Here is a 26308-nt window from a genome sequence, read left to right on the forward strand (position 1 = left end):
AGTGACTGCGCACTCAGAGGCTCAGGTGACTCCCTCTGTGACTTTGTTGTTTTTGGCAAAGAGAAACTACATTTATCTCACAGGGGTGGAGAAGAAGGGATGGTGGGGGTGGGGCCAAAGCCTCGGTGAGTGGAACAGGGGTTACATTTTCCTGGGAGAGACTCATGCAGGTGACACCGAAGAGACAGATGAAGCCTCCGTTTTTGAGGTGCTGGAGAGTTCAGAGCTATCATCCACTTTCTTCCCAAAAAGCTGCAAGATGCAGTTTCGAAACTGGCAGGATAGAAAGTGTTATTCAGCAGAGCAGAAAGGGTCAATGTGCTATGCTAAAGGTAATGCTTAGGGCATTCGGAGGAAGGTATTCATTGTCACCTGGATGACTTAACACCTTCTCTCCTATCATTCAGAATCCTACAAAGCGAATGGAGGAAGATTCAGGTTGTTCCTTGCACATGGAGATGGGCTATTCCTGACTATCCCGGTCATCTAAATCATCTAATTTAGCAACTGATGATGGCTTTTGTAGGTCACATTATGTCCCCAAAAAGGATATGTTCGAGTCATAATGCTTGGGGGTCTATGAATGTGACTTTATTTGGAAATAATTTTTGCAAATGTGATTAAGATATACATTACCATGAGCTCATGCTGGAGTAGAGTGGCCCCCAATCCAATGACTGGTGTCCTTATAAGTAGAAGGGAATTTGGACACCAACACACAAGCACAGAGCAAAGAAGGTCATGTGAAGGTGAAGACAGAGATCAGGGTGACTCGTCTACACATGAAGGAACAGCAAATACCCACCCACCAGAAGCTAGGAGAGGGGTATGGAACAGATTCTCCCCCAGAGCCCTTAGAAGAAACTAACCCTGCTGACCTCTTGATCTCAGACTTCTGGCCTCCAGAACTGGGGGACAATTTATTTCTGTTGCTTAAAGCCACCCAGTCTGTGGTAGATAATTATGGCACCCCAGGGAACTCATACAGTGACCAAAGACGATGTAGCTAAGGGGCCCATGCATAGATAGAATAACCTGTCTCCAGAATGTCTGGGAAGAGGCATTTTAGTGAAAGGGAACATGATTGTCATCTTGTTTGTATTCTGTCAATTTTGAGGGTAGATGAGAGCTAGGTAGACAACAGACTAGCCACCACCTCATCTCTTTAGCCAAGATCATCTTCTGGCACTAGAAGGGCCCTGGTCTTTGCTGCTTGATCCCTAAAGAGATCTGGGCTGTATTCATTTCTCAGATTACATCTCAGACCATCACTGAGCTAACCAAAATGCTTTGAGAACGCAGATCAGATGCATTTCCTATATATTATTCCAGGCCTATTCTTTTTTGTTGTTTTTAATCCTTACCTGAGGATATTTTACTGTTGATTTTTAGATAAGATAGAGTAGAATAGAGGGAGGGGGAGAGAGACAGAGAGAAACATCGATGTGTCACATGGATTGGTTGCCTCCCACACGACCCTGACCTGGACTGGGGATTGAACCTGCAACCAGGTATGTGCCCTTGACCGGAATTGAACCATGACCCTTCGGTCAGTGGGTCATGCTCTAACCATTGAGCCACACCGACCAGGGCTCCAGGCCTATTCTTGACTACCTCCAGCTCTCTCCAACATCAAAACTCTCAAAAATGAAAAATGTAATTGTTTAAATCGATTACATAAGAAATGGGCTGGACTGCAGAATCAACTCAGCTGAAAAGCTGGCAGATGAGGCTAAAAAATTCATTAACACATTCGCTTAACATCTATCTACTGACTGTGTCCTAGGGGCATCAGCAGGGATGTCCTCATGGAGTTCATTCCAGAAAGCTCTCTCAGCATGCAATAGGAAGAGGTAACAATGTGAAAAGGGTGAAAGAAAAGTTTGAAAGCCTGGAGAGGTCCAGAAGTGTAGACATCTCTCTAGGAGGGGGAGAATGGAAAGACTCAAGTAAAGACAGTACTTGGCAAGCTAGCCTAGGATTCCACAAACGAAGGCCAGACCTAAAAAGAGACCCATGTGAAAGACAGGAATCAGGGATAGAACTATACTCTGGATATTGAGGTGCCAAGAATGAAACCCCGGGGAATCAATTGTGGTACTGGTCCCACTAAATATTTAAACATTACCAAAAGAATGCATGCTTAAGGAACTCAACAGAGAGTCTGGGCCAGGTGGGAGGGGGAGGAACTATGGGGCAACTGTGAAATGGAGGAGTAAAGAATAGCCCGTTGAATGGAGTAGACTGGGTCTGGTGAAATAGGAGGTCCCTGAGGGGACAGTATTTCTAACCCACAGGCCTTTCTGGTCACCAAGTCACATCACAGATGTACCTTAATGAAGTTGACATGATGGATTCAAGGAAGAGTAAGACAAATTGTACTTGGAAGATGATGAGACTCAATAGTCACCTGTAATCTACCAAGAAGTCTAGCAGTCATAGGCAGTTTGCTGCAGAGGCCCAATATGCCAGCCCATGCTGGCTGCTATCTGGGAAGACTTTGGGTGAGACAACAGCATGTCCACCCTAGACTAACCTATAAAGCCACAAAGGCCACAGGTCAGTGCAGCCAAGAAGGGCCTTTTTTATGTCCTGGTCAGAGTTAGGGGCTAAAGATGGAAAGACGAAGGTTAAGAGGAGTTGCACCAGTAATGACAAGAAGTGCATATCTAGGGTAAATGTGGCCATGTTCAGGCAATCCTCTGGTTTTTGAGCTCTAGGTTAGCCCTGAGGCCAACAGAAGGGAAGAGCTCACAGGCACTGCAGGAAATACCCACCCTTAGGCAGAACCCGGAGGGAAGGCTGCCTGGGGTTGGAACACATACTGAGCTTTCTCCAGTCATTGTTCCAGAGGCCAGACATGATTCCGGTGAGAACCATCATGGGGTTCTTCCGGGGCCTATTTCTAGTTTGCTTGGCTGATGGAGTGACTTACCTGACGGTTCATAAAGACATAGATAATGGGGTTGTAGATAGTGGCACTTTTGGCAAAGTAAGCTGGCAGGGCGGCCACCAGAGGGTGGAAGGCGTAGCCAGGGTGCGCAGCAGCAAAGCATGCAAAGAAGGTGTAGGGCCCCCAGCAGAGGCAGTATGCCAGGATCATCACCACCACCATGCGTGTCACCTCCTTCTCTGCCTTCTGGGTGGATTCGGATTCTTTCTGCTGCTTTGCCACCTGGGGTAGACAGAGGGTTGTACCAAGGTACAGTAAGTGGAAGAGTCCCTTAGGGCTCTGAATCTGAAGGGACTCTGTGTTCCTATTGCTTGGGCAGCAAGTCTGGGAGACAGTAAGTGATGAGTGGCCCAGGGAAGAGGAGTCATGGGGAGAAGGAGATGTGCCCACCCACTATAGCACCCTGGCCAACCAGCCATCAGCTCCCATCTGAGTGAGTGCATGCGTGGCCGGGGTGCCTCCCCAGAGCTGCACAGGCTTTGAGGTAGCACACAGCTGAACCTGGCTGAGATGGTTCTGAGCTGGGGCCTTCCAAGCTCTTGGCTCAGCTTGGCTCCCTTTAGGAGTTTGGGCAGGAGCTAAGGAGGCTGTTCTTAGCCTCACCTGATCAGCATGCCTCATCCTGTGCTCCTGTCTGAGGGGTTGGGCAGGAGAAGACACAGGGGCTGCCTACTGTCTGCTATGGGCAGGGACCGATGGCAGGCAGCTAAATGGGCATGAGGGGAAACTGTGAGGGCAGGCAACACATTCTGGAGCCTGGGCTCCACAACTCAGACCTAATATAGCACAAGCTATGGTTACACACCTCGGGGAGCCAGCTAAGTTGGTTCTTTCTGATCCCTGACCACCAACAGGGTGGGGGAAGGAAGAGGAGGGGATATCACAGGCTGAAGGTAGTGAGATAAGAGGAGCTTATCTTGAGCCCATGGCCTCCTCCTCTCTAGAGAGAGCTTATAAGCACATGCTGATCGGATTGTGGGCAAAAGCAGCTTCATATAAGAAAGGTGCCACCCCAAAGGACCTTCTACCATCTGTGCCAAGCAGGATCCCAACAGGACCAGATGGCACATCCAGATCAAGCTAATTGTAGCTTAGCTCATTGATAAAGGGACAACTTACAGTATTCAAGAGACCACAAGGGGAGCACCCCAGGACCCAATCTCACTCCCCTGTCTTGCTCTGATTTCCTGCAAGGGCTCTCCTGTGGTAGCCCAGCTTTTGTAGGGAAGGAGGGGCATGGCTGTGGACAGGATCAACTTCCTAGGAAGGAGGAGAGTGGAGAGGGATCTGGGGGGTAAGTGACACATGTTAAGTCACTCCTTAGTGTGCCCCAACAGAAGAGTGAAGGGGACAAGGGCCCTCCAGTGGCAGCCTTTTAAAAATACTCATTGAGCCCTGGCCGGTTTGGCTCAGCGGTTAGAGCGTCGGCCTGCGGTCCTGAGAGACCCGGGTTCGGTTCTCGCTAAGGGCACGTATCTCGATTGCAGTTTGTCCCCAGCCCTGGTCGGTCGTGTGGGTGGCAGCCACTCGATGTGTTCCTTTCACATCGATGTTTCTCTCTCTCTCTGTTCCTCTCTCTCCCTCCCACTCTACCTGAACAAAAAATGGAAAAAAAATGTCCTTGGGTGAGGATAAAAATACTCATTGATTTGCAGGTTTTACTTTCAGATCCGGCTGCCCCTAGAACTGTCCTGGATCAGGAGGAATGCAGCTCTGCTCCATTATTGGGGTACTCCCTTCCCATTCTATAAGGACAAGGACAAGGGAGCCAGGGCTGAAACTGCAGTCCCAAAGAAATTGCTAGATTCACGTCTGGTTTGGGGGCAAGAGAGTGCACTGGGTGATCTCATCTGTCCCTGCCCAGACATTCCTGGCCTTATGATCCTACCAGCCAGGGGTGAAGCCAGGAGGGCATGGGGGCTTACAGCTCGGATGGCCAACCACACTTGGAGGTAGCAAAGCACGATGACGCTGAGCGGGATGATGCAGCATGTGGTCATGAGGACAATCATGTACGACTGCACCCCAGGGTACGAGCTACCGCTGAACACATCTGGGCCGCATGAAGTCTTCAGGCCATGAGGCCAGTACCTGGATAGAAGGGCCGGCAGCCTGTCCTGATGCATGCAAGGCAACCTTGGACACCCCAGCCCAGGTATGCCATTGATTTGGGTAGGGTTGTTAGTTTATTTTTTATTATTGAGGTGAAATTCACATTACATGAATTGACCATTTTTGAAATGAACAGCTCAGTGGCATTTAATACATCCATTACCACTATCTGGTTTCAGAACATTTTCATCACCTTGATCACATCCCCTTTCTACAAAGGGAGGGTGAAACACCCTCTTGCTTTCTAAGAACCTGTGAGTACCCGAATCTTTTTTCTGGGTCAACTAGATCAGCCTGTTGCCTGAAGTTGTAGGCATTTTTCCATGTGTTCCCGTGAGCAGCTCACTCTTGGGAGAAATAGACCTTTCCAGAGGCTTGGAGACCATGGGTCCCATTTCCATGTTGCTGTCAGCCAGATTTATACATTTATAGACACTGCATGCTTGAAGGGATCTCAGAGAGAGTCAGGTCTATCCTCACTTTGTTCATGAAGCCCGTGGTGGGCCAGAGACAGAAAACTATTTGCCCTGAGGTCACAGAGGGAATCACTAGTTTGACCCTCCCCTCTCTGTCCTAACAAGCCACCTTCCTGGTACCCTGGCATCCTTACCTGCTCCAACCAAAGATGGGCGGGGCCGTCCACACAGCAGCCCAGACCCAGGAGAAGGTGATACCTGCGATAGCCAGTTTGGCATCAAATCTTACGTTGCCAAAAGGCTTGCAGACCACCATCCACCTCTCCCAGGAAATGATGGCCAGGGACCAGAGACCCGTGATCCCTGCAGGAGAGAACAGACAGATGATGGCTTTGAGCCTCCTACATCACTTCTTCCATCTGGACCAGCCGACAGTTTTCCAGATGAAGAGGCACCCCCCCCCCCAACTACCTTCAAAACCTCATTCTCCAAAGAGTGTTTTCAGGTTCAGGGGGCACTGGGTCTCTTGGTCAATTTCATTTTCTAACACCTGCTTTACCATTTTTTCCCCATTAGGCCTCTCCTTGCCCCCTGTGATTCGGCCTCTTGGTCCACCTTGCTTCCCCTCTTTCTTTTACTTGGCCACCAGCCATGTACACACCAGAATGACCCACTGACCTGTCATGATCCCAGCCAAGAGCTGTGCCTCTCCTGCCAGCATGCACACATTCTCAGCTGTTCTCAACCTGTGGGTCACGACCCCTTTGGGGGTTGAACGACTCTTTCACAGGGGTTGCCTAAGACCATCGGAAAACACATACTTCCGATGGTCTTAGGAACCGAAACACTTCTCCTCTATCCATCTCCAGGCGGGTCCGCCCACATGCCCATATGCCTACATACAACATGAGGAACTGTATTAAAGGGTCGCAGCATTAGGGAGGTTGAGAACCACTGCTTTAGGTGCTTGGAATCCCCTCCCTGATATCCCACCACCTTCCTTCGTTTAGCAGGTGGAGACAATGTATCCTGTGCTGCTTAGACCCCAGGGTCTGTGCACAGAACTCAGGAGCCCATGAACTGGGGTGAGGAAAATGACATCTTTGTTTCTACTAACCTCTAACGAACACTGGCATTTCCTTCCATTATGAGTTTGGCAGCATTAGCGGTGCCCGTGACTTGGTCACTTTATAGAGGTGGCAGACATTTACCAATATCCCTATGTTCATTCCCACTTTGAAAATTCAGTGGCTGTCAGGCCAGATCCAGTTATTTGATACTTTAATAAAGAATAGTGTCACTAATACTTCTAATACCACTTATTTAATTATAATATAATCAAATTTAGTATTATAATTTTAATACTAATACTTTAAATGAAGGACTATGTTGCTAATTACTGTTTAATACTTTGATAACTATATTTCAGTATCATTGTAATGCTCTGTAATCCTATGGACCTCATGTGCATTTGCAACCATTCTTCTGAGAATGGGTTCATATGTTTCCCCTGAGGGCCAGGGGGTGTCTGTGGTACCAAAACTGGTTCTGAAGTGCTGGCATCATGTTAGCACCTACTTCATAGGGTTGTGGGAGGTTTAACGTGTTCATTTAAATCTTCCCCCAAGTCCTGTCCCCATTTTACAAATGGAAAAATGGAGAAAGAGCAAAGCAGTTAAGTAATTTAGTGGAATTCACACCCCCAGTAATTCAAATCTGCGGCCAGGCTCCCCCCTCCCCAGGTCCTTCCTATCTTAGGGTCTCTTTCTCTTTCTGTTGTTCACCTCCTCAGAAACCAAACTGGAGATCAGTTTAGTTGGCAATGAGACAAGCCCAAGTTAGATATGGGAACTAAGAACTTAGGCCTGGTGGCCAGATGGCCCTGAGAAAGTTTTTTTTTTTTTTTGGTTAATCCTCACCCGAGAATATTTTTCCATTGATATTAGATAGAGTGGAAGGGAGGAAGGGAGAGAGAGTGAAACATCGATGTGAGAGAGACACATGGATTGGTTGTGTCCTGCACGACCCCAACCAGGACCAGTGATTGATCCCACAACCCTGGTATGTGCCCGTGACTGGAAATTGAACCCTCAACCTTTCGGTCCAGGGGCTGACGCTCTAACCGATTAGCCAAACCTTGTAGGGAGGTCCTGAGAAAGTTTTAAAATGGGACAGCAGCTGCAAGCTTCAGCTGGTTTGATAGGCAGGGGCCTGGAGACAGGCTGCATGCACTGAGTGCTGTGGCCCTTGGGCTCCTGTTGTCTTGAGTGGATACCAGGGCTGTAAACCTGCAGCTTTCTGTTCTCTCATGGGGCCATAGTACAAAGGCCACTGGAGGGGACCTCAGCCTCATCAGGCCTGCTTATCCTTCTCTTCCTCGTGGGCCTCTGAGAAAGCAACCTAGCCTCATGGCAGCCACCTCACCTCACCAGGTGCCCAACGTGCGACAGATCTCTGCTCTAACCTTCTTGACACTCCTGTTGATATGACTTTGGTTCCCTCACACAGACTCCCTTCCATCTTCCAGCCTCTTCCTGAATGTCCCCCTCCAGTTCCCTCCTCCCAAAATAAAGTCCCCACTCCTGTGTGTACCATCCCAGGCTTGCCTGTCTGCTCAGAAGTTGCTCACCAGTTATCTGACCACCAAACCATTGACTGAGCCTGGCTTCCCTTGGCCACCTCGCCCCAGCCACATTCTCATTCTGCTGACTGAAGATTCAGCTCATTCAGGACACGGTCCTCTGAGAGGACTGATGGCACTGTGTAGTCACTATCTGGCATAGGGCTTCCTCTTCCCAGGACTTGGGAACACCTCGAGGCTGGAACCCTGTGTGTAGCATCCTATATGCCTGGTGTCCAGCACAAAGCCCAGCACATGGGTTCTTCTTAGCCAAGTTGACCTGAATGGAGCCACGGCCCACAGAGAGATTAGTGATGGGGATGGGGAAAGGGATCTGAGAATTGCTTTTTTCCCTGAAAAAAGCCAACACAGGTGAGCTGAAAGAGAACACATTCCTGATTTGGGTGGGAGTTCTGTTCAGGGCGCCAAAAGCCCCCCCATTGTTCTGGGGTCATCTGGCTCTATACCTGTCTCCTTACATGCCAGATGCATGGCCCCAAACTGGCTGCCCAAAGGCAGAACTTATTTCAGAGTAGGCACTGAAGGTGTACTGGACTGCACAAGCGCCCCACCTAAATGATAACCCAGGCCCAGTTTCCCCTGAAGGTCTATCTCCCTTCAAACCTGTGCATTGCAGGCACACCTGGGGGTTTGCCCTGTGAGTATTTCCTTTATGCACAGTAGGCTGGGTCTCTCCTGAGCCTGGGCCCTCAACTGGCTTACCACAGAGCGAGACAGTGTAGCCCTCCACGATGCACAGAGGGTGGCCCAGCACAAAGTAGCCATAGATCTGGTTCACAATGCTGATGGTGCTGGCGATGATGGTCTCTGCTAGGTCAGCGACCGCCAAGTTCACCAGGATCCAGTTCAGAGGATGGCGCAGCTTCTTGAACCTCATGGTGGCCACCAGCACAAGCCCATTAGTGAAGACAGATGCAATGACTACGAAGACCATCCAGGCACTGGTGAGGTGGTACACCCATCTGGGAGCAATGTGGTAATTGGGGCCTTCAAAGGGGCCTGGAGGCATGAGGTACAGAGTAGGTAGCAGCATCACTCACCTATACAGCTACACGCATCCCCCCCTCCCCACCCTGCCAGAGCATCCCCTCAACCCTCCCGCTTTCCTGTCGGCCACTTTTGCAACTGGCTCTTTCCCCTCTAGCTTTGTCCATCCGCAAACAACCTGCCCTCCATCCTGTCTCTAAGGTCAGAGGATGTGGCTTGCTGGACAGCTGCACGGGCATCTTTGAACTTAACAAAGCAGAACTCCTCATCATCTTTGCTGGGTATCTCTCTATCCTCTGATTCACCCCCCACACCCAGTATGCTGGGCCAGCCCTCTGTAGTGCCATTGGCAGGCTTCTGGTTCCCTGAACTCCCTGCACTATTTTCCTTGCACACTTCACGTCTTTCTGTTGTTGGATCTTCACTCACACTCTCCCCTGCACCTGGGTCCTCTTCCCTTCCATACTTTAAAGCCCGGTTCAGATGCCCTTGACTTCTGGGAGCCTTTCCAGATTCCCCAGCTGAGAGTCAACTTGGTCCCTTGGCACTACCACAATGCTGCTCTATGATGTTCTAGTATGTATTGGAGTTACCAGGAAATAAAGAGGTTTAGTGTAAGAATAGCAACTGGAAGTGCGAGATGTTTGGAACATTCCAGTTTGCAGGCAAATGTAAGGGGCTGGAGCAGTTTCAAAATGAGGCAGACTGAGTGTCCTTCCTGGACAACTCATGGAGTCCAGATTGGGCAGTGCAGGGACAAGAGGGACAGGGTAAGAACAAGGGCCGTGCACGGTGGTGGAGGAGACAAGGGCACTCTGAATATGGGAGGCCTAAGAGGAGGGGCCTCTAGCAGAGCAACTGTGCAGGTGCCCCAGCCTGCTCTTCCCCCCTGAAAGCTCTGGGACTCATTTCATGAAGAAATGAGCATGAGAAGGTATTCTAAAAAATACAAGAAGGATGGGAATCAGGTATAGGGGCAGGCAGAGAAGCAAAATTTCTTTAAATGTACCTTGTTTTCTAGATTTTAATTTGGAACCTTGTAAATATTTTATTACACAATTTTAAAACAACATTAAATTTTAAAAAGCAATTCCTGAAAAAAAAAAAAGAAAAAAGAAACAAATGGACCTAAATGCATAGTCACTTAGTGGTATAATCACATAGAGAGGGAGTATTCTAAGGGACTTGAAAAGATACTAGCTTGACTATGTGAACCTAGGGGTATATACCCTAAAGATAAAAAGACCTGTCCAAATATTACATTTTTGGTAATCATGTTGTTGGCAATTGTGTTAATACTATATTCTTAGACCATTGTGAGTGTATGTGGAATAAAGCAAATGATTAAATGATATTCTAATTCTGATTCTACCAAAGTTCTTGAGAACACGATTCTTGGTGAGAAAGAAAGGAAATACAGAGGTCAAACCCAATTGGCTCCACTGGGGAACCAAGTCATTATTTTGAAATGGGAGAGATAAAAGGGAAGAATCAAGCATTTCTCCTGCCTTTCCCATATTCACTCCCCTTGGGGGAACACAATGGTAGATGAGGGCGGGTTTCTCTTTATCGAAGTAGTCCAGCTAACAGTGAAGACGGTCAGAATGTTATTTTTGCAATCCCCAGTGGTCTAATGGGTCTGGGCATTGGACTTCAGCAGCTGCCAACACCCTGGAAAAAAAGACACCCTCCTAATGGAGCAGTCTTGCCAAAACACCTGACAAATCCAGCTGGCCTCTTAGCAAACCTTCAGATCAACTGCCAGTTTACAGAAACATCCTGATGAATGAGGTGGGAGGGACATGGGAAGCCACACATGGGAAGACATCAGCAAAATCTGAAGTGGGTGAGTCAAGGAATTAATTTTCTTTGACAAATACAATGCAAAGAGGTTGAGGGGAAAGCTCTAAATTCAAAAAGGATGAAAAGACATATCAATCAATAGAAACACGTGGGCCTTATTTGAACCCTGATTCAAACAAACTGAAAAAAATGTTTAAATGCTGACTGGGATTTGATGATATCAAGGCAGTGTTACATTTTAGGTGTGATAATGACATTGTAGTTATGTTTTCTAGAGTCCTTTCCTCTTAGTGGTGTATATTGAAGATTTATAGAGAAAATGGTGTGATATCTTGGATCTGCTTCCAGAAATCAGAAGGAGGGGTTAGTAGAGAGGGTTACAAATGAAATAGGAGAAATGCTCGATACCTAGGGATTTACTATACTTTTCTCTCTACTTTGGTAGATACTTAAATTTTTTTTTTATCCTCACCCTAGGACATTTTTGCATTTATTTTTTCAGATAGAGCAGGAGGGAGAGAGGGACGGAGAGAGAGAGAAACATTGACGTGACCCCATTGCTGATCACTGCCCTGGTCACCAAGAAACCAAGGTATGTAAGATATTCTTTTTGTTCAGATAGAGTGGGAGGGAGAGAGAGAGAGAGAAACATCGATGTGAAAGGGACACATTGAGTGGCTGCCACCCACACTACCCAACCAGGGGCCGGGGACAAACTGCAACCGAGGTATGTGCCCTTAGCGGGAATCGAACCCGGGTCTCTCTGGACCGCAGGCAACGCTCTAACCGCTGAGCCAAACCGGCCAGGGTGAGTAAGACATTCTTGAAGGAACCAATGGTCTTTGGTTTGGAGGAGGAATCTGGGGAGGAGTCCAGGGCTGGGATCACTAGTATCCTCAGCTCTTTGAAAGGCTTACATGCAAAGCTTTTTGACTGGGCCACTCCCAGGGCAGAACTCAGCTGCCTTGACAATGTTCAGTCTCTTTGGAGCATAAGCCCTCTCTCGCCATGGACCAGCTCTAAGAGGAAGGGAGGCCCTGGCAGTAGAGCAAACTTCTTTCCCCAGGTACGAAGTTGGACAAGATGATCAAGACAGTCTCTTCTGACCCGAAGGTTCTAGAAGTTACTCATTCCCTCCCCAAAGCCTCCTGCTCCTAGAGTTTGCCTCCTTTTGGCTTCAGAACATACAAAGATGAGTCAGACCTGGGTCTTTCCTCAGACTTGAATGTAATGAGTGCTCACTAGCAGTATGGGGTCACACAGAAAGGGAAATTAACTTTCATGGGATAGGGATTCTCAAAGAGTCTGGGGAGCCTACGTGCTTTGGAAAGGCATATTGGATATTCTGATGTCCTTTTCTATTCAGAAAGAAACCCCCATTTATGTCATCATAAAAGCTAAGGGAGAAGACCCTTTAGGCTGGTGATGATGTGCAGAAGACTCTCTTGGGTGGGGTGGTGGCTGATGATCCCCTGTGTGGCCACTTGGGCCTGTTGTCCCAGGGGGCCTGCTTCAGCCATCATAACCCAGCCTCCATGGCACCTGCCCTCTCACCTCTGGTGGTGTTGCTGTTGGTATAGGTAAAGACGCTCGCCTGGGTGCTGTCCTCAAAGTCAGCCTGCAGCTGTCCTCCTGCAAGCCTTTGGGGGCCCCATAGCTGGGCCATGGCTCTAGAAAGCCCTGTCTCTTGATGTCTGCCAGTTCTGGCACTGTCTGGGGGTTACAGTGCTTTATACAAGCCTGCAGGATCAGCTTGGGCCTCCTCACCTTAAAAGCTCCCAAACCCTTCACCATCTGATCTCTTAATTGGGCCCTGGACTTAGACCTCCTCCTCCCCCACCTCTTGCATCCTGGCTCCTTAGGAGAGCCCATGAGGGCAGCTCAGAGGGATTTACTTGGAACCAAACTCAGAGCCCTAGGCTTTCCAAGGTGGCTGCAGGAGCTGCCAAGGACCCTTGCTCCTGCTTATGTGTCCTCTGTTCCCTTCTGCTGTCCAGCACCCACTCTTAGGTCAGGGGGGCTCAAGGGTCAGGATTTTCAGATTTGGGGAGCAGCCCAAAGCCCAAATTTACCTTTGCCATCTGGTTTGCCCCAGAGCCCTGGTAGGTGGGGGATGCCGGGAGGCTTCTCAAGGCTGAGGCTTGGAAATGGAGCCTCCTTGAGGGTCAGGCCATCTCACTGTGCCCACATGCATACAACTTGCACTGGTGGGGGCCCTTCCCCTAAGAGGGGATGAGCAGACCTGGGGTGTCTTGCTTTCTGCTTCCCCTTCCCTTTTCTTTCATGAACTGCAGCTCCTTCAGTCACCAGGGTGCTCATCTAGGCAACCCTCTCGCTACGCCTAAAGTTGCCCACAGACACTCAGACCCCACCTGCTCAACCCTCCTTCTCCTGAGTTCACGACCTTTCCTTGGACTGCCCCTGACTACAGCCTCCCTCTAGACTTGCTTTCAAAGGTAAACCTCTCACCCTAGCCGGTGTGGCTCAGTTGTTTGGGCGTTGTTCTGTGCACCAAAGGGTTGCTGGTTCAATTGGGGCATATGCCCAGATTGTGGACTCAACACCCCAGTAGGGGGTATGCAGGAGACAATTGATTGGTGTTTTGTTTTCATATTGATGTTTCTCTCTCTCTCTCCTTCTCCCTTCCTCTCTCTAAAAATATCACTTTAGCCCTGGCTGGTTTGGCTCAACGGTTAGAGTGATGGCCTGTGGACCAGAGGGTTCCAGGATTGGTTCCCGTTAAGGGCATGCACCTCGGTTGCAGTTTGTCCTGAGCCCCAGCTGGGGTCATGTGGGTGGCGACCACTCGATGAGTCTCTCTCACGTTGATGTTTCTCTCTCTCTTCCTCTCTCTCTCTCTCCTGCTCTATCTGAAGATAAATGCAAAAAAAAAAAAAAAAAAAAAAGCCCTCAGGTGAGGATTAAAAATAAATAAATAAAAATATCACTTTAAAAACAAAACAAAAAACCAGTAAACCTCTTGGCAGAGTATTCCAGATGGGCTACCTCTGCTGTCCCTCTTCAGCCAATGCAGTCTGGCTGCTGCTGGCTCTGCACTTGGCAGGGGCACCAATTACTTGTTAATTGCCCAATTCTGCAGCCTTACCTGTTTCTAACTGAGGACCCTTGCCCCCTCCACAACCTCTTCCCCTGCCTTAGGGAAAACATCCTTTCTCATGGCTTCTGCCAGCTCCTCTCTACTTAGTCCTGAAATCCAGCTACCTTCAGCCACCTCCTTTGGGTTGGCCTTGAGCTCAATAAAGCCAAGATGTGGGCTCATGGCCTCACTTCTCTGTTCTCAGTGCCATGACTCTTCAGCACTCCATACTCAAGTTCCTGATGATACAGCCACTCCTGCAGGTGGAGGGGAAGCCTTGGCTGCCAAGCTGAAGGCCAGAGATGCATTCAGCCCCAGCTGTTGAGAATAGCTCTCAACATTGGTCAGTGCCTGCTACGTGCCAGGTGCCGGGCTAGAGGCTCTGTGAAACTGAAGGAAAGAGTCCTGGTCATAATCTTGCCAGGGCCCATTGGCAGACTGGAAAACTGGGCTCAATGCCCAAGGGCCCCTGGAAAGCTGTGCTTTCCTAACTTCAAGAGAAAGTGCACCCAGCACTTCCACTCCTAGGTATCTACCCAGGAGAATTGAAAACATGTTCACGCAAAAATCTTGTACAAGGATGCTGAGAGCAGCACTATTCATAAGAGGTCAAAAGTGAATCAACAGGTGAATGAATAAACAAAATGTCAGTTATCGATGCAATGCAGTTCAGTCATAACAAGAAATGGAGTTCTGACCCAAGGTACAACAGGAATGAACCTCAAAGACATGATTCTGAGTGAAAGAAACCAGTCACAAAAGGCCATATAATGTATGATTCCATTCATATGAAATGTCTAGAATAGGCAAATCATAGAGACAGAAAGGAGATTAAGGTTTCCAGGGATTGGGGAGGTAGGATAATGGGGTGTGACTACTAATGGGAACAGGGATTCCTTCAGAGGTGACGAAAATATTTTAAAATTAGATTGTGACGGTGCAGCCACTGTGGAAAACAGTTGGGCAATTCCTCAAAAATTAAAAATAGAATTATTATATGATCCAGCAATTACACTTCTGGGTGTATATCCAAAAGAAGTGAAAGCAGTGGCTCGTAGCGGGAACTTAGTATGTTCAATGGCTCACAGTGTAGTTTAATGTAAGAATGTCAGATACCTGCCCTGGCCAGTTTGGCTCAGTGGTTAGAGCGTTGGCCTGCAGTCCGGAGAGACCCGGGTTCGGTTCCTGCTAAGGGCGCGTACTTCGGTTGCAGTTTGTCCCCGGCCCTGGTCGGTCGTGCAGGTGGCAGCCACTCGATGTGTCCCTTCACATCGATGTTTCTCTCTCTCTCTCCCTTCCTCTCTCTCCCTCCCACTCTATCTGTACAAAAAATGGAAAAATATCCTCGGGTGAGGATAAAAAAAAAAAAAAAAAAAAAAAAAAAAAAAAGAATGTCAGATACCTAGAAGTCAACCCCAGGTCATTGTGACTTCCAAATCCACACTTTACCCTCTTCCTGGGTCCCCAGAAATTCTGCCTGCCTGTCAAAGAATCAGAGCATCTGAGAATGTGAGAGCTGGAAATGGGCCTCCTCTGAGATTATCTGTCCCACCTGGTCCCTTCTGAGCACTGGACACAGGATCGTCTCTTCCCAGCACCACCATGGACTGGCTGGGTGGCCTTGGATGGGGCAAAGCCTCTGTTTAGGGCCAGGTTCATCTTCTGTCTAAAGTGTGATGACCAATCCTGTCTCCCCATAGGGCTGCCATGTCGTTTGGAAGCCCTCTGAGAACAATGTGAAATGCCATCTCAGTGAGGTTCTGGGAGAGGAGGATAGGGACATCTGGGAAAAGCCTCCAGCTTAAGCCATGGAGGTGGCCCACCGCTTGCCAGGCCCACTCTTTTTTTTTTTTATTATTTATTTATTTTTTGTTACAGATATTTCACCTTTTTTACCCCATTGGCACCCCCCTCCCCACCCCATCCCCGCCCCGTCCCCGGCTTAGTTGTCTATGTCCATTGGTTATGCATACATGCATATAAGTTCTGTGGTTTATCTCTTCCCACCCCCCCTACCTCCTCTTCTGAGGGATGTCAGCCTGTGCCCTACTTCCATGTTTCTGGGTCTACCATATTCCTCAGACTGTTATGTTCATTATATTCCATATATAAGTGAGATCATGTGGTATTTGTTTTTTTCTGCTTGGCTTATTTCACTTAGGATAATACTTTCCAGGTCCCTCCATGTCGTCTCAAAGGATAAGAGGTCTTTCTTTCTTACCGCTGCATAGTACTCCATTGTGTATATGTACCACAGCTTTTTTATCCATTCGTCTACTGGTGGACACTTGGGCTGTTTCCAGATCTTAGCTATTGTAAATAGTGCTGCTATGAACATGGGGGTACATATATTCTTCCTGATTGGTGTTTCAGGCTTCTTAGGGTATATTCCTAGAAGTGGGATCACTGGGTCAAATGGAAGTTCAATTTTTAATTTTTTGAGGTAACACTATATTGTATTCCATAGCGGCTGCATCAGTCTGCATTCCCACCAGCAGTGTACTAGAGTCCCCTTTTCTCCACACCCTCGCCAACACTTGTTGTTTGATGATTTGTTGATGGCGGCCATTCGGACAGGTGTGAGGTGATACCTCATTGTTGTTTTAATTTGCATCTCTCTGATGATTAGTGATGTTGAGCATTTCTTCATATGTCTCTTGGCCGTTTGTATGTTCTGTTTGGAGAGGTGTCTATTCAGCTCCTCTGTCCATTTTTTAATTGGGTTCTTTGTCTTCCTTTTGTTGAGTTGTATGAGCACTCTATATATATTGGAAATTAACCCCTTATCTGATACATCATTGGCAATGATGTTCTCCCATACAGTGGGTTGCCTTTCCATTTTGATGATTGTTTCTTTTGCTGTGCAGAAGCTTTTTAGTTTGATGTAGTCCCATGTGTTCATTTTTCCTTTGTTTCTGTTGCCTTAGGTGATGTATCAGTGAAAATTCTGCTCCGTATGATGTCCGAAATTTTGTTGCCTACATTTTCTTCTAGAATTTTTATGGATTCACAGGTCACATTTAAGTCTTTTATCCATTTTGAGTTTATTTTTGTGTATGGTGTTAGTTGATGGTCTAGTTTCATTTTTTTTTGCATGTAGCTGTCCAATTTTCCCAACACCATTTATTAAAGAGGCTGTCTTTACTCCACTGTATGCTCTTGCCACCTTTGTCAAATATTAATTGAGCGTATTGCCTTGGGTGCCAGGCCCACTCTTGTCCAGCATTATACTAATCATTGAGCTCAGTTGTGGGTTGGTCCCAAGACCCTGGGGAAGGGGAGGGGAGATGTCAGAGGTGGGAGGAGGTGGGGATGGCAGTGAGTCCTGGACCATCACTGTCTCTGCAGAGTAGGTGCTAATTGATGATTAGGGCTAACAGAAGATCAAGTCCAGTTTAGCAGAAAGCAGATTACTGCCCTGGAAAGTCACCCAGCAGCACGTGGGCACACACATGTGCTCCCCAAGGCCCAGTGAAAGCTCACTCTGGTCCCTCACTATGGCAAAGAGTGGATGAAAGAGGAAGGGCATTTGAGAAGGAGATGAAGAGCAAGGAGGGGAGGAATGGGGTGAAGAGCAGCAGGAGAAGTAGGAGAGGCCATCCACTGTGCCCCCATCTCCCTCCCTCGCCTCCAACTGGAACTGCCTGGCCAGGCTGGAAAATAAAATGGCTGACTTGTCTAATCTGACTACTTTTAAATAATTGGGAGGGGCCATGATTAGGAGCCCTGGGGGCTGACTGTCATCTTGATTCAGCTCTTGGCTCTGGCCAGCAGTCAATGGCTGCTACAACTACAAGGCAAGGAACCACTTGGTTATTTGCTTTTTACTTATGTTATTGTAATAAAATATACAGAACATCAACTTTACCATCTAAACCATTTTTAAATTGTATTTTTCAATTAAAGCTTACGTTTAATATTATTTTGTATTAGTTTCAGGTGTACAGCATAGTGGTTAGACAACCATATACTTTATAAAATGTTCCCCCTGAAATTTCTAGTACTCACCTGGCACATCGTTATTACAATATTATCAACTATATTTCTTGTGCTTTTCTTTACATCCACATGACTATTTTGTAACTACTAGTTTGTACTTTTTTGCATAAACATAGCTTACTTTATTTAAAAAATTTTTTTTTCAAATCTTTATTGTTGAATGTAGAATGTATTACACATATTCCACATTTTTCCCCCATTGATCCCCTCCTCCCCACTCCTGCCCCCTCCCGCCTTTTCCCACACTATTGTCTGTGTCCATTGGTTATGCATATAAGTTCTTTGGTTTATTTCTTCCCACCCCCCAACCCCTTTCCCTTTGAGGTTTGTCAGTCTAGCAATGAATTTGTACTTCTTTTTTTTTTTTTTTTTTTTTTTTTATTTTTTATCCTCATCCGAGGACATTTTTCGATATTTTGTTCAGATAGAGTGAGAGGGAGAGAGAGAGAGAGAAACATCGACGTGAAAGTGACACATCGAGTGGTTGCCACCCACACGACCCAACCAGGGCTGGGGACAAACTGCAACCAAGGTACATGCCCTTAGCGGGAACCGAACCCAGGTCTCTCCGGACCGCAGTCCGACGCTCTAACCGCTGAGCCAAACCGGCCAGGGCGAATTTGTACTTCTTAATCCCTTCACCTTTTTCACCCATTCTCCCAACCCCCTCCCATCTGGCAACCAACAAAATGTTCTCTGTATCTATGAGAATGTTTCTGTTCTACCTGTTCATTTTGTTTGTAGATTCCATTGTTGATAGATATGTATTCATTGCCATTTTGTTTGTTCATATATTTTATCTTTTTCTTCAAAAAGACCCTTCATCATTTCATGTAATAACGGTTTGGTGGTGATGAACTCCTTTAACTTTTTCTTGTCTGGGAAACTCTTTATATGGCCATCGATTCTAAATGACAGCTTTGCAGGATAGAGTAATCTTGGTTGTAGGTTCTTGCTTTTCCTCACTCTGAATATTTCTTGCCACTCCCTTCTGGCCTGCAAAGTTTCTTTTGAGAAATCAGCTGACAGCCTTATGGGTATTCCCTTGTAGGTAACTAGCTGCCTTTGTCTTGCTGCTTTTAAGATTCTCTCTTTGTCTTGAACCTTTTGCATTTTGATGATGATGTGTCTTGGTGTGGGCCTCTTAGGATTCATCTTGTTTGGAACTCTCTGTGCTTCCTGGACTTGTATGTCTGTTTGCTTCACCAAGTTAGGAAAGTTTTCTGCCATTATTGTTTCAAACAGGTTTTCGATTTCTTGTTCTCTCTCTTCTCCTTCTGGCACTCCCAAGATGCGAATGTTGGCACGCTTAAAGTTGTCCCAGAGGCTCCTTACACTATCCTCATTTTTTTGGATTCTTTTTTCTTTTTGCTGTTCTGATTGCGTGTTTCTTGCTTCCTTATATTCCAAATCGATGGTTTGCTTCTTGGATTTACGTACTCTAGTATTGAAGCTGTGTGAATTATTCTTTATTTCAGTTAATGCCTCCTTCGATTCTGACTGGTCCTTTTTTATGCTCTTGAGCATAAGTTCACTGAGGTTCTCAATGAGTTCATTGAGTATCCTTATAAGCAGTATTTTGAACTCAGCATCTGTTAGGTTGCTTATCTCCATTTCGCTTAGTTCTTTTCTTGGGGTTTTGTTCTGTTCTTTCATTTGGGACCTGTTTCTTTGTCTCCTCATTTTGGCTGCCTCCCTGTGTTTGTTTCTGTGTATTATTTAATGAGTGGTATGGGGCTAGCTGAGACCAGATGCTACTCGTTTGAAAGAATTTAGGAAAACCTGAAGCAGGATCCAAGACAGGCCAATCCTATGGTTAAGCAACTGGCAACAGCTTGGGTGGGCCTGAAAGTTGGGTGGGGTGGGGCCTCAGGGAATCACCAGGGCGGGGCAGCCAGTGTGAGCCAGGTTGCTGGAGTCCCAGATATGGCAGCTGTCTGCCGCCCCAGGGAAGGGCTCACCAAAGGAACAAAGGCCTCTGACAGTACGTCTGTCCAGGAGAAAGCCCCCTGTCCAGCCCTCGTTCCAATGCCAAACAGCTCAGTTCTTCCCTGTATGTCTCTGGCGCCCCTTGAGCTGCCTCCCCTCCAAGCTTAGAGGGCGTGAGTTTGATAAGTCCGTGCGCGGGCCCTTTAAGAGGAGCTGCCTGGGGCTCCAGCTGCCTCAGCCTCCCTGAGCCTCAGTTCCCGCTGGTTTTTCCAGCCAGAAGTTATGGGAACTTCTCTTCCTGGCACTAGAGCCCTGAGCAGGGCGCCTGGTGTGGGACAGGGACCCCTCAGTCCTCAGGAAGGACCTTCCTAGCTGAGGTATCCTCCTGATTTTTATCGGCCACACGTGGGTGTGGGACCAGCCCGTCTCGCCACCCTCCCTCGTGCCTCCGCCCCTCCCACCAGTCTGGATGTGGCTGCTGCTTTAATTCCGTAGTTGTAGGACTTCCATTCAGCTTGATTTCTGGCGGTTGTGAATGATGGTTGTTCTGTAGTTTAGTTGTAACTTTGATGTGGTTGTGGGAGGACGCGATACCGCGTTTACTTACCCGCCATCTTGACCGGAAGTCTTTTTAAAAACTTTAAACGTATCTTTATTGTTGAATGTATTATAGATGTCGCCCCTTTGACCCCCAATGACTCCCTCCTCCCCACTCCCGCCCCCTTCTGCCTTCCCCACACTATTGTCTGTGCCCATTGGTTATGCATATATGCATATAATTTCTTTGGTTTTTCTTTTCCTGCCCCCTTTCCCCTTTCCATTTGAGGTTTGTCAGTCTAACAACCAATTTGTACTTCTTAATCCCTTAACCTTTTTTCACCTACTCCCCAACCCTCCTCCCTTCTGGCAACCATCAATCTGTTCTCTGTATCTGTGAATCTGTTTCTGTTTTCTTTGTTCGTTTATATTGTTCTTAAGATTCCACATATAAGTGAAATCATATGGTATTTGTCTTTCTCTGACTGACTTATTTCATTTAACATAATACCCTCTAGGTCCATCCATGCTGTCACAAATGGTAAGATTTCATTCTTTTTTTATGGCTGAGTAATTAGTGCATTGTCTATACATACTATAGCTTCTTTATCCACTGGAAATGGATATCCACTATTGATGGGCACTTGAGTTGCTTTCATATTTTGGCTATTGTAAATAATGCTGCCATGAACATAGAGGTGCATATATTCTTTCAAATTAGTGTTTTGGGTTTATTTGGATATATACCCAGAAGTGGAATTGTTGAGTCAAAAGTCAGTTCTGTTTTTAACTTTTTGAGGAACCTCCACACTATTTTCCATAGTGGTTGCACCAATCTGCATTCCCACCAATAGTGCACGAGGGTTCCCTCTTCTACACATCCTTGCCCACATTTGTTGTTTGTTGATTTGTTGATGGTAGCCATTCTGAGAGGTGTGAAGTGATATCTCATTGTGATTTTTTTTCTTTATTGATTTTTTTTTTTTAGAGAGAGGAAGGGAGATGAAGAGAGAGATAGAAACATTGATGAGAAAGAACATCGATTGGCTGCCTCCTGCATGCCCCACACTGGGGATTTGGCCCACAACCTGGGCATGTGCCCTGACCAGGAATTGAACCAGTGACCTCTTGGAGCATAGGTTGATGCTCAACCACTGAGCCACACCCACTGAGCTCATTGTGATTTTAATTTGCATTTATCTGATGATTACTGATGTCAAACATCTTTTCATATGTCTATTGGCCATCTGCTTATTCTCTTTGGAGAAGAGTCTATTCAGGTCTTTTGCCCACTTTTTTATTGGATTGTTTGTCTTTTTTGGTGTTGAGTTGCTTGAGTTCTTTATAAATCTTGGATATTAACAACTTAACAAATGTATCATTGGCAAATATTTTCTCTCATTCAGTAGGATGCCTTTCATTTTGTTGATAGTTTCCTTTGCTATGGAAAAAATGTTTAGTTTGATGAAATCCCATTTGTTAATTTTTTTCTTTTGTTTCCCTTGCCCAAAGAGATATACCATAACAAATATTGCTAAGAGAAATGTCAGACATTTTACTGCCTATGTTTTCTTCTAGGAATTTTATGGTTTCAAGTCTTACATTTAAGTCTTTTTTAAAAAATGTTTTTCTTTATTGATTTTAGAGAGAGAGGAAGGGAGAGGGAGAGAAAGATAGAAACATTGATGAGACCTAGTAGGAGGCGTGCAGGAGGCAGCCAATCGATATTTCTCTCTCACATTGATGCTTCCATCTCTCTCTGTTCCCCCCCCTCTCTCTAAAAAAATCAATAAAAACATATTTAAAAAAAGGAAGTGGGGAGCATAGTATGGTTTTGAGTGGAAAGTGATATGATGTGACTTAGATGCTAATAAACTCTCTCTGGTTGTTGTTCTAAGAATGGTAGAGGTCAGGTTGGAAGCAGGGGACCAGGTGAAAGGTATTGCAGTGATCCAGGTGAGACAAGGTGACAGCACCCATCAAGTAGGGGTCAGAGGCTAGTGAGGAATGTCAGATGCTGGATAGCTTCTGTAGGTAGAGTCAACAGGATTCCCTGTGGCTTAGGTGGAAGCAGTTGGAGAAAGGAAGGAGTCAACGTCCACTCCAAGATTTGGGGCCTGAGCAACTAGAAGGATGACATTGTCCTTAGCCAAGAAGTCAGAGCTGTGGGCAGTAGGTGTTTGGCTGGTGGGGAGAGGGAGTGAGCATCAGGAATCCAGGCATAAATGGCCAACATGAGGAACAAAAAGTGTGTGTGTGTGGGGGTCACCTTGACTCCCACACATTCAAAGCGAATTTGCTAAACAATTTTATCTCAATCAGTGTGGAAATTTGGATGAAATGGAGAAATTCCTAGAGAAACACAACTTCACAAAATGGCCCGAAAAGAAATGGAACATCTGAAGAGTTTTGTATGTAGTAAAAGCCCTACTTTTAAACCTGCCCACGAGGAAGATCTCTGTTCCGTTTCTGACCCACACTAGGCTTTAGGTGATTTTCAGACTGGATATGCCTAGTTTGTATCATCTTCACTAAGAATTCTCAGATCTTTGCAGCATATCCCCAGAGGTCTTTAGTCCCACACGAACAAACTGAATCAACAAGTGATAGAAAGTTGGGGTGCAAATATCTGAAATTTGAATGGATTAAATATAATCATACCTCCACCCCCAATTCTGTTTGTTGTGGTAGCCACATAATCACCAGAGAAGAAATACAGTTTTATTCTTTAAAAAAATTTTTTTTCTTTATTGATTTTTAGAGAGAGAAGAAGTTGAGAGGGAGAGAGAAATAGAAACATTGATGAGAAAAACGTGGTATCGTGTCCTCCCACAACCACATCAAAGTTACAACTAAACTACAGAACAACCATCATTCAAAACTGCCTGAAATCAAGCTGAATGGAAGTCCTACAACTACGGAATTAAAGAAGCAGCTACACTGAGAATGGTAGGAGGGGCAAAGGCGGAGAGGCTGGCCCCACACCCACGAGTGGGAGATAAAAATCAGGAGGGTGCCCTGGCTGGTTTGGCTCAGCAGTTAGAGCGTCAGCCTGCAGTCCAGAGACCCAGGTTTGGTTCCCGCTAAGAGAACGTACCTTGGTTGCAGTTTGTATCTGGCCCTGGTTGGTTGTGTGGGTGGCAGCCACTCGATGTGTCCCTTTCACGTCGATGTTTCTTTCTCTCTGTTCCTCTCTCTCCCTCCCACTCTATCTGAACAAAAAATGGAAAAATGTCCTCAGGTGAGGATAAAAAAAAAAATAGATAAAAAGAAAAAAAAAATTAGGAGGGTACCTTGGCTGGGAAGTTCCTCCCTAAGGACTGAGCGGTCCCTGTCCCACACCAGGCACCCTGCTCAGGGCTCTAGTGCCAGGAAGAGAAGTCCCCATTACTTCTGGCTGGAAAAACCAGCGGGAACTGAGGCTCAGGGAGGCTGAGGCAGCTGGAGCCCCAGGCAGCTCCTCTTAAAGGGCCCGCGCACGGACTTATCGGACTTATCAAACTCACACCCTCTAAGCTTGGAGGGGAGGCAGCTCAAGGGGCGCCAGAGACATACTGGGAAGAACTGAGCTGTTTGGCATTGGAGCGAGGCCTGAAGAGGGGGCTTTCTCCTGGACAGACATACTGTCAGAGGCCTTTGTTCCTTTGGTGAGCCCTTCCCTGGGGCGGCAGACAGCTGCCATATCTGGGACTCCAGCAACCTGGCTCACACTGGCTGCCCCGCCCTGGTGATTCCCTGAGGCCCCACCCCACCCAACTTTCAGGCCCACCCAAGCTGTTGCCAGTTGGTTAACTATAGGATTGGCCTGTCTTGGATCCTGCTTCAGGTTTTCCTAAATTCTTTCAAACATGCAGCATCTGGTCTCAGCTAGCCCCATACCTCTCGTTAAGCAATACATAGAAACAAACATGAGGAGGCAGCCAAAATGAGGAGACAAAGAAACAGGTCCCAAATGAAAGAACAGAACAAAACCCCAGGAAAAGAACTTAGCGAAATGGAGATAAGCAACCTAACAGATGCTGAGTTCAAAATACTGCTTATAAGGATGCTCATTGAACTTAGTGAGAACCTCAGTGAACTTAGTGAGGGCCTCAGGAGCATAAAAAGGACCAGTCAGAAATGAAGGAGGCACTAACTGAAATAAAGAATAATTTACACAGATTCAATAGTAGAGTAGGTAAAGCCAAGAAGCAAACCATCAATTTGGAATATAAGGAAGCAAGAAACACGCAATCAGAACAGCAAAAAGAAAAAAGGGTCCAAAAAAATGAGGATAGTGTAAGGAGCCTCTGGGACAACCTCAAGCGTGCCAACATTCACATCTTGGGGGTGCCAAAAGGAGAAGAGAGAGAACAAGAAGTCGAAAACCTATTTGAAACAATAATGGCAGAAAACTTTCTTAACTTGGTGAAGGAAACAGACATACACGTCCAAGGAAGGACAGAGAGTCTCAAACAAGATGAACCCCAAGAGGCCCACACCAAGCCACATCATCATCAAAATGCAAAAGGTTCAAGACAAAGAGAGAATCTTAAAAGCAGCAAGAGAAATGCAGTTAGTTACCTACAAGGGTGTTCCCATAAGACTGTCAGCTGATGTCTCAAAAGAAACTTTGCAGGCCAGAAGGGAGTGGCAAGAAATATTCAGAATGATGAAAAGCAAGAACCTACAACCAAGATTACTCTATCCTGCAAAGCTGTCATTTAGAATCGATGGCCATATAAAGAGTTTCCCAGACAAGGAAAAGCTAAAGGAGTTCATCACCACCAAACCATTATTATATGAAATGTTGAAGGGTCTTCTTGAAAAAAAGGATAAAAAATATGAACAAAGAAAATGGCAGTGAATACATAGCTATCAACAATTGAATCTACAAACAAAATGAACAAGCAGAACAGAAACATTCTCATAGATATAGAGAACATTTTGTTGGTTGCCAGATGGGAGGGGGTTTGGGGGAATGGGTGAAAAATGTGAAGGGATTAAGAAGTACAAATTGGCCCTGGCCAGTTTGGCTTAGCTGTTAGAATGTTGGCCTGTGGTCCAGAGAGATCTGGGTTCGGTTCCCGCTAAGGGCACATACCTCGGTGCAGTTTGTCCCCAGCCCTGGTTGGGTCGTGCGGGAGGCAGGCACTTAATGTGTTCCTTTCACATCGATGTTTCTCTCTCTCTCTCTTCCTCTCTCTCTCCCTCCCACTCTACTATCTGAACAAAAAATGTCCTTGGGTGAGGATAAAATATAAATAAATAAGTATAAATTGGTTGCTAGACTGACAAAGCTCAAAGGGAAGGGGGGTTAAGAGGGTGGGAAGAAATAAACCAAAGAACTTATATGCATATATGCATAACCAATGGACACAGGCAACAGTGTGGAAAAAGGCAGTAGGGGGGTGGGATTGGGGAGGAGGGGGTCAATGGGGGAAAAATGAGGAACATCTGTAATATATTCAACAATAAAGATGAAACAAAAAAGTGAAAAAAACAAAAAAGAAACATTGATGAAAGCCCTGGCCGGTTTTGTTGAGTGGTTAGCGCGTGGGTCCATGGACCAATTAGTCGCAAGTTTGATTCCAGTCAAGGGCATGTACCTCAGTTGTGATTCATCCCTGGCCCTCGTTGGGGTCATACGGGAGGCAGCCACTCAATGTATCCCTTTCACATCAATGTATCTCTCTTCATCCCTCTCCCTCCCACTCCATCTGAACAACAATGGGGAAAAATGTCCTTGGGTGAGGATAAAAAGAAAAAGAAACATCAATGAGAGGAAACATCGATTGGCCACCTCCTGCATGACCCCCACTGGGGATCGGGCCCACAACCTGGGCATGTGCCCT

The 26308-nt window shown here is 46.5% G+C and overlaps 1 protein-coding gene across 2 annotated transcripts; it reads right to left on the reverse strand.

Annotated features, from left to right (window-relative positions):
- Nucleotides 1–49: 49 nt before the first annotated feature.
- LOC118635713 (long-wave-sensitive opsin 1) lies at nt 50–12653 on the reverse strand. Of its 2 annotated transcripts, none has more exons than XM_036270509.1 (6): nt 12467–12653; nt 8825–9121; nt 5676–5844; nt 4879–5044; nt 2936–3175; nt 50–273 (listed from the first exon to the last, which is right to left on the reverse strand). In XM_036270509.1, the coding sequence occupies exons 1-6, from the start codon at nt 12576–12578 to the stop codon at nt 163–165; spliced, it is 1095 nt and encodes a 364-aa protein (XP_036126402.1). In that variant the 5' UTR covers nt 12579–12653; the 3' UTR covers nt 50–162. The 2 variants fall into 2 exon arrangements, with proteins under 2 accessions (XP_036126402.1, XP_036126403.1); XM_036270510.1 differs by having other exon boundaries at nt 158–273; nt 4842–5044; nt 12467–12597.
- Between the last annotated feature and the right edge of the window lie 13655 nt (nt 12654–26308).

Source organism: Molossus molossus, unplaced genomic scaffold (assembly GCF_014108415.1).
Source record: "Molossus molossus isolate mMolMol1 unplaced genomic scaffold, mMolMol1.p scaffold_m16_p_2, whole genome shotgun sequence".
In the NCBI taxonomy this organism is placed as follows: domain Eukaryota; kingdom Metazoa; phylum Chordata; class Mammalia; order Chiroptera; family Molossidae; genus Molossus; species Molossus molossus.

Excerpts from the sequence above, each read along its gene's own strand:
- LOC118635713 (XM_036270509.1), bottom strand. The coding sequence starts at position 12,578 with ATGGCCCAGCTATGGGGCCCCCAAAGGCTTGCAGGAGGACAGCTGCAG. Across the intron at positions 5,845-8,824 it reads CTACACTGTCTCGCTCTGTG|GGATCACGGGTCTCTGGTCC; the intron begins GTAAGCCAGTTG and ends TCTCTCCTGCAG. Across the intron at positions 274-2,935 it reads ATGTCTTTATGAACCGTCAG|TTTCGAAACTGCATCTTGCA; the intron begins GTAAGTCACTCC and ends CTATCCTGCCAG.